The 8,514-nt window shown below is 39.8% G+C and overlaps 1 protein-coding gene across 3 annotated transcripts in view; it reads right to left on the bottom strand.

Annotated features, from left to right (window-relative positions):
• Window positions 1-236: 236 nt before the first annotated feature.
• Window positions 237-8,514, bottom strand: part of TAF15 (TATA-box binding protein associated factor 15) — a 31,190-nt gene continuing 22,912 nt past the window's right edge. For 2 of the 3 annotated variants that reach the window (XM_034752447.1, XM_034752445.1), the window contains exons 8-16: window positions 7,919-7,953; window positions 7,313-7,345; window positions 5,426-5,535; window positions 4,716-4,845; window positions 2,804-2,908; window positions 1,361-1,445; window positions 1,181-1,269; window positions 965-1,067; window positions 237-615 (exon numbers count right to left, since the gene is read on the bottom strand). In XM_034752447.1, the coding sequence (XP_034608338.1) occupies window positions 576-615; window positions 965-1,067; window positions 1,181-1,269; window positions 1,361-1,445; window positions 2,804-2,908; window positions 4,716-4,845; window positions 5,426-5,535; window positions 7,313-7,345; window positions 7,919-7,953 (730 nt within the window). In that variant the 3' untranslated portion in view covers window positions 237-575. The remainder of the gene's footprint in view (window positions 616-964; window positions 1,068-1,180; window positions 1,270-1,360; window positions 1,446-2,803; window positions 2,909-4,715; window positions 4,846-5,425; window positions 5,536-7,312; window positions 7,346-7,918; window positions 7,954-8,514) is intronic. The other variant, XM_034752446.1, reaches the window with a different exon arrangement.

The following is an 8,514-nucleotide window of genomic DNA, read 5'->3' as shown; positions in this document are numbered from 1 at the left end:
TGTGGAGCTGCCACGGAGCTATACTTCTAACTCTGGGACCAAAGACATGGATTGCAACGGACTTCTCCAGGCACTAAACCGAAGCGGTTCTAAGGGCACTTCATGGAGCTAGGGACAAAGTGTAATGCCATTTGTAAGCAAGACCCTTATTTGTTACACAGATTGCACCATAGAAAGACAGGGAATGGGAGGGAAAGGCTGGGGCTTAAAGTTATGAAGTTATTGGAAAAACAATGTAAGATTTCACAAATAAATCAGCTTTTATTGTTGTATTACAAAACACTTTCGATTTTGGCAATATTTTACAGTTCATTCTGTTCCTTCTTATAGCCGGTTGAAGAGCTCAGGGGTGAAAACAGGAGAATGTTGGAAATTTCATCTTTAATTTCCATGGACTTGCTAAAAAAAAAAAACAAACAAAGAAAAAACTGCCCCCGTCCCTCCCACCAAAATAAAAACCCAATTTCGTGTCATTCGCCATCCAAAAAGCGGGCCTGGGTAAAGCAGCAGGCAAAACTCCGGCAATTTCACTACTGACTGCGTCAAAGAGACACATGGAACATTCACCAGGGTCTCTAGTATGGCCTGTTACGCTGGTCATTTCTGAAGTCATTTCTGAAAGAAAAAAAATGTGTGTGTCTAGCGAGTCACAGTGCAACTCCATTCTCCCCCACACCAACTTGCGCAAATCCCTTCTTTACGCTCCCCTTCTACTCTGAGCATTGCCGACTGCTGATGACTAGACATCTGGCTAGCAGAAATTATTATTAGTGACCTGTGTTATGTCCTTTAGCAAAAGGAATCTACACTTATACAATGAAAAATATATGCGCTTAATACTGTTACTCCATGATTCCCCCCGGACTGTTCCAGCCAGCCACATGTTCTATTAGTCAAAGAAAAGCCCACACTCCTAAAATCTACATTCCACACATACTGACACAGCAGCAAAGATAATGCTTACCTTCCTCCCATTTTACCACCATAGCCACCACCTCGGTCACCCCCTCTGCTACCGCGCCCTCTGTATCCTCTTTCACCTCCAAAACCGCCTCTCCCACGAAAGTCTACAAGGGAGAAATGCAAAATCAAAAACTCAAGAATGTGTTGTTAAAAGGCCACAAATGTAACTAAAACAGTCAGAAGCGACTCATTACACTTGTGCTGATCTCTTACACACCCCCTCCTGATGGACGTGAATCTTCTGGTCTGGGCTCATTACACTGATTGCAGGAATTCCTGCGAGCAAAGTTCATATTACCACAGCTCCTGAAAGAGACAAAGATTCTTCAGATTGAGTTTTCTCAACAACTGAATGAACATACATGAAACACTGCTACTCAACTAAAACAACACTTACGGGTTAGGACAAATCCAATCACCATTTTTGGGATCCCCACTTCTACCCTGGAAGCCCCCACCTCTTCCAAATCCACCTCGTGAACCTGTGGATAAAATTATAATCAGAAAAAAGCAGGGGAAGTGCTCCTGTAATCTGCATCCAAGACATTTACTTGCAGACTATCACCAGCTTTAGACCCCAAGTGACAGACTCAGTTTCTTGGTAGAGCAATAAGCAACCAATTGATTTAATCAGCCACCTTCTAAGATTATCGTTTCAGTGAATTAGGAATTCTGGAAATGGACGACAGCCTGACAACAACAACAAAGTGTAATTTACAAACTGATCATTTCAGAATTCCTTACAAAATGCTGAAATTTAATTAGCCAAAAGAGAAAACATGTAATATTTAGAGGCAGAGCAAATGCTCTATAGGAGTTTAAACGTCTGTCAACCCTCTGAACTGCAGGACTCGAGTCCCCCAGGGGATGTATTTGGGCAGCTGTAGAGCTTCGAGTATGAATGTGCTTATTTCAGCTCATGCAGAGGGGAAATATTGTGCCGGAGCAGCACCTGGTGGCCAGAGAAGTCCGCTCCATGTATTTTCTATTCATTCCCTTTTCAGCACTACACGTACTTTAACAGCTGATAGATTTATAGTTAATCAGCTTGAACTCCGTCACACGCATTACTGAAGTTTCATTGACATTTTAATACACATGCAATTCCAATCACACATGGACAGATCAAATCACAGACTAAACGAAATATATGCTCTCCCTGACCATATACACCAGGATTCTTCCAATACAGGCACCTTGTTTTTGGCATCAGAGTCCTGACCTTTTACACAAAATGGAGTTCTTAAAAATGACCTGTTTATCAGCCACCCTAAAATTGCTTGGCCTAAAAACTAGTCACAATGTGTAAAACCCTCATGTTAAAGGAAGTGTAGTAAGACCAATCTCCAGCAGACTCATTTGATAAGGCCGTACTATGCAAAAAGTCTGGGATTTTCAAAGAGGGCTATGGGAGTTGGGCACCCATCTTCCATTAACTTTGAGCAGGAGTTGGGTGCTTAATTTTGCAAATTCCAGACAATGCATCCTAAGACAATCGCTGAGAACGCAGTGTTGGGTAATTATCCACGCCCAGCCTTGAAGTTGTTACTTCACCATTTCTTTATAAGCCAGGATGAGCATTGAACTAGAGAGCATCTCCACATCAGGAACGTACAGAACTAGATATAGTCCACTCCAGCAGAATTCAGTTTTCCTTAACTCCCATATGCTGGTGCCATCCCTACTAACCCCCTAAGTGCCAGAAATCTCTTCCACTATGCCTTCCCAAAGCCCACACTTCATTATTTAACAAATTACTGCCATGAGGGTAGCCCTCTTAAAAAGATCAAAAGCTAAAGCAGTTAACATGCAAAAGGAAAGACCCTTTATGTTTTACTACCACCTCGACGTCCGCTGCCACCGCCACCTCCTCCACCTCCTCTCAGAAATTCAGGCCTCCTGGTTGCAAAAGAAACTTTGATAACACTGCCATGGAATTCCTTTCCTAAAGGGGGAACAGAGAAAGAGGAACAAACAGGAGCTCAATAATTAACAGCAAGATCCCAAGTGACTGTAACTTGCATTGTTAAATTCGACACCAGCAGTACTAGAAAAAACATCCCGGTAAATCAAAATGCTTTTGAAAATATGAGTCGTAGCATCATATCACATCAACGCACAGATGGCAAACAGTAAGGAGGTACATATTTGTATTTATATCTATTCCTGATATAATCTGCTATCACAAAGAGATGCTTATTTAAAATCGGAATATGATCTACAAGTTTTAATTTAAATTAAGGGCACATGATGCAAGCACATAACACATTTCCCTGCTATGCTTGTCATCAGTATAGTTTATTGCAGGGCAGTTTAAATAGGTAAGAATCTTGATCCTGCCAATCAGACAGCAAGTTTCCATACCAATATATCCCCATGTGGGAAAAAGATATGCACGTGTTTATTATGAGGTTGCAACCAGCATGTATTATAAAATTAAAGTTTTATCACAGGACACTTTGGGGCCTATCACTGTTAGGATGCATCATACAGCAACCATAGTAATGTCCTTAAGATCAATTTGAAATATATTAACAAAAAATAAGGCATAAAAACCAATTTGCTAGTCGATTTCTTTTTGCTTACCATTATATGAACGCCAAACCTGAGCACACCCCTGCCTCTTTGATGCTTAGGTCTATATATGCCAAGTGTCAATGGAAACACAAAGCCATTCGAATGGGCATTAAGATTGTTTAACCTTCTGTTACTATAAAGCAGTGTAACTGTCCTTTTTTCTGCAGTGGAACTCTTCAAGACTGACCGCAGCATGTTTCTGGAACCTGCTCCCCTTCTCCATTACGGACAGACAGTTTTCAGAGTTTCAGGTCACAGTACAAAGCTTTCAAGCTTTCAACTGGCCATGCAATAATTTCTAGCTATGGAGCAAAATACTGTTTTTAAAAGTCTTCTTTTGAAGGACTTGTTTCGCGAATATACGGTTTTAATTGTAAGATGTAATTAACACTGTTATAAAGCATTTAAGGAATAATAAACTAGCACCATACACTGTATGCTCAAACTAGCTATGTACATTGGTTACTGCAGTAACCAAAGTTTATGTTCACACAGGTAAATGTTAAAGAAAACATCCACATGAGGGAAAGATGGGCGCATAAATGAAGGGAAGATGTTACAAGAGGAATCATGATGGGGCTTAATTTGGTTTGAGGTACTTTTGGAGGCAGTGTGGTCTAGTGGACAGGGCAACAAAACTGGAAGCCAGGAGACCTGGGTTCCATTTCCAGTTCTGCCACTGACAGGCTGTGTTGGCTTGGGCAGTTCACGATTCTGTGCCTCTGTTTCCCCTCCTGCTCTTTGTCCATCTTGTCCATTTAGATTGTCAGTTCTTTAGGGCACAGGACTTCTTTCAGTGTTTGTAGAGTGCCCACCCCAATGAGCTCTTAACCTTGCCTGGGGTTTCTAGGCACTGCCACCAACACCATGGTACCTCCCAGAGCGCACATCAGTTTCTATTCTCCTGCTTACTGCGATATTCTCATTTTAATGGGTTGCATACGAAGTCTTGAATCATACCAGAAAAACCCATCCTCACACTGACTAAACTGGATACAGGGACAACGGACATGCAGAAGCATAAATAATGGTTTTTGTCTCAACTAGCACATCAGAGGGAAAAAAACAGGAGTCTCTTTGAAATAAATTTTAAAAGTGGCATGCAGTCCACATTAATATGCAGTCTCTACTGATTGCTAAGTTTCACGCACAAAAGGAAGAACAGGCAAACTTACCATCAAACCAGTCAATGGCTGCTTTAGCGGAAGGAGGGTCATCAAAAGACACTGTTGCTTCTCCCTTTGGTTTGCCTGTATCCTTATCTGTATATAGATTTATCATAAGTTTGCCAGTCTTTTTGTTAGTCTGGGGGAGAAAGAAAAAAATAAAAAGTGTATTTCCTCAACATTGAGTTAGTGGAGAAAACTGCTTGAGCCAGTAAACAGTGAGAACAGTTGTAATTAATTTGTGTTCACAGAGGAGATTTCTGGGGGCTAGCTTACAGAAACAAATACTGACTGCCCTCCAGCTCACAGCATGAACCTTAATATGAAGTGGTCCCAGGCCTTGTTTGGACGTTGGTTGAAGTCAAGTACAGTGAATGAGAGCCCTGATTTGGATTCTGGGGATAGGAAGGAAAGCCCTGAGTGAGTGGGTCATGGAAGCATAATTACTGATTGAAGCATTAGAGATTTACTACTGAGAGGGACACGTGGTAAGGGAAATGATTAGAGAATTAGGAGTAGAAAAGAGAAACGGCAACTGACATCTGGGTTAATAAGTTGGTAGTACCAGCAATTTCTTTTTCTGTAAACTGTCATCTGTGACCCAGTAGGATAAAAGAAAGATCTACAATTGCTAGGAAATAAAAGGGAGACACTTCCAACATATTTGATCTACAGGTTTCCTAAGCCAACACAACCTAATGATCTGTCACCACACACACCTTTATAATACCTATTTGCTTGAAATAGTCAGCCACTTGATCTGCCGAAACACCTTCTCCAAGTCCTTGCACAAAGATGGTGTTGTTATCAGAGTTGTCAGATTCTGTATCTATTAAAGAAAATAAGTTATTTTTACCAAATGTGTTTGTATGGATTAGCCAGAAGCAAATATGTTACATACTGCAGTAGTTAAAAATGCTACTTCGTCTGAGGTAAGAGAAAACCTCTATCATTTTAGACTCAGATATTTATGGTCGTGCAACATCTCCTTGGACACCTGGCAGATTGGGAGCTCTCATATTAATGAACTGAGAAAAGTCTGAGGTCATGCTGTTAGCTCTAACAGCAACAGCTTCTGAAGTACAGGAAGATAGCCGTAGGATACTGCAGTATGTCACAGAATGATTACATTGAATATCTGACTGCGTGGCAGCCGTTCACAACTTTTTTCTGCAAATAGGGCATTCAAGTAGAGTAGGCCCAAAACGCAGATTTTAAATAAAGGAGCCTATAAAATGTAACTGAAATACCACGGAAGACAGAAAAGCACTGTATCAGCATAAAAGAATCAGAAAAATGACACCAAAAAATAAGAATGAAACAGATTAGTCTACTTTCATATCCAAGACAGAGTGCAAGAAGTAAACAGCAATCGTAAAGAGTAATTCAGCTTTTGAAAAGTCCTTCAAGTTTTAGGATCTATGGTGAAACAAGTATAAAAATTAAAAGAACATTGCCCAAAATAATCTAAGCCAGAAAAAACTATCTATATTCAGCATCTTCAAGGAAAACAAGAACATTATCAGTTATTTGACTCAAGTCGACGCAGAATTCACTAGACAAAACCTGATTTTTACTTGCTGAGCAACGTGTTATTTAAACATTGAAATAATTCTCTTGTATAGTCCCATGCACCATTATTTAATGGAACTGATTGATCCCAGAAGAGAGCCCACCTTGTTAAACTACATCTGAATCACACAAAAATCCCAGCCACCCCACCTCTTTCCAGGCATGCATTTTAAAGTACATAAAATCATAGAAACGCAGGGTTGCAAGGCACCTAGAAAGCTCATCGGGTCCAGCCCCCCTGTGCTGAGGCAGGACCAAGTAAGCCTAGATCATCCTGACAGGTGTTTGTCCAACTTGTTCTTAAAAACCTCCAATGAGGAAGATTCCACAACCTCCCTTGGAAGCCCATTCTAGAGCCTAACAATTAAAAGGTTTTTTCTAATATCTAACCAAAATCTCCCTTGCTGCAAATTAAGCCCATTACTTCTTGTCCTACATTCAGTGAACATGAGCAACAACTGATTACCATCGTCTTTATAACATCCCTTCACATATTTGAAGATTTAGGTTAAAAAAAAAAACTGGGGAAACTGCTTTCTTCATCGGTCAGATTTCCTAAACTTTTTATGGTTTTTATTGCTCTCCTCTGCACTATTTCCAATTTGTCCATATCTTTCCTAAAGTGTCTCACCCAGAACTGGACACAGTTCTCCAGCTGAAGCCTCATGAATGTCAAATAAAGCGGGACAATTACCTCTCATGTCTTACATTGGGCACTCCTGTTAATATACTCCAGAATGATGTTAGTCCTTTTCACAACTGCATCACATTGATAACTCATATTCAATTTGTGCTCCATTATCACCCAGATCCTTTTTAGCAATACTACCACATAGCCAGTTATTCCCCATTTTGTACTCGAGCATTTGATTTTTTCCTTCCTAAGTGTAGTACTTTGCCCGTCTTTATTGAATGTCATCTTGTTGATTTAAGATCAGTTCTCTAATTGGCCAAGATCCTCCAAAGCGCTTGCATATGTTACAAATGCTATGAAGGATGAAGAGCTACAATCCACACAATACTTGTTTTCTTACCAGCATCTGATTTCTGTCCATAATCCCTTTGACCTGTAGAATGGGTAAAAAGATGAAAGAAAGGCTACTTTAGCAAGGAAAGCCTTTTTAAAAATCTTGTTCAATAAGACAAGAAGATATTCAAGCTACATATGCAATGTATCTAAAAATTTAAGTCATTAACCAGAGATCTGGAGAATATTTAGATTAAAGTGTTCAAAAGCAGGCATCTGTAGAACGTTAACATGTTCTTTAACTTGCAGTATGTGGCATCTGCCACATTAGCATTATGCTGGTGTTTATCTTGCAAATGCTGGTTGTCAGATGACCAAGCAGTTTACCACAATTATTTTGTCACTAGTACCTTTCAAAGCAGCATTTGTAACAAAACAAAAAAAACACACCAAAATCCAGTGAAGGTCATAAATCTCCACAATTTCTTTCATGCAATTTGACAAAGTAGAAATCCAGTTTATCGTTAAAGGATTGACTTTTAAAGCACACAAACACACCAGCCCCAGCAAAACAGAAACGCTAGAATGCTTCTACTAGATAGTAATAAGATATTGGTGGCTTTTAGATTTATACAGAATTTCCACTGAAACATTTTGGATACTCGGCACTTACCACCAACATTTTTGAAGCCACCACGGTCACCACCGCTGCAGAGGAAAAATTGAAGAAATGATTTCTTCTTCAAGTCTCTACGTGCTGAGCCGAAGGCTCAATCTACACTTATCTGATCAAAAATTATTGTCTAGTGGCTCAAGCATCACCTCTGTGTTTCGCACACTATTTATTTGTGTTCCAAGATTATTCTTTCAGATAGGGCGCTAATCTCGGAAACTAACCTCCAAAAGAATCGCTGAAACGAAGGTGGGTGTACACTAATTAAAAACCCTTTTCCAGCCCACATGCCAAATGAATGCAATTTAAAACCGGGATTTAAAATGGAGGCATACTTTTGATAAAAATTAGTGGGTGTTACTCCAATCTAGCAGTTGCATGGCTAGTTAATTACCATTTGTGAACGGAAATTAATTAACCTCTATTCTTATGTATTCAAGTAAATTTGGATAAATTAGTATTACTAAGCACACTCTGAAGTAGGATGTGTGAGGATCTGGGAATCTGTGCTACAGTGTACTACTAGCACTTGACATTAACGATAAAGTATGTATGAGAATGAGCTTCAATAGCAGAGGTCGTGAACTTTTAATTAA

This window comes from Trachemys scripta, chromosome 18 (genome assembly GCF_013100865.1).
Source record: "Trachemys scripta elegans isolate TJP31775 chromosome 18, CAS_Tse_1.0, whole genome shotgun sequence".
NCBI lineage: Eukaryota > Metazoa > Chordata > Testudines > Emydidae > Trachemys > Trachemys scripta.
Note: the sequence above shows the minus strand (reverse complement) of the source record. Positions and strands in the feature narration are given on the sequence as shown.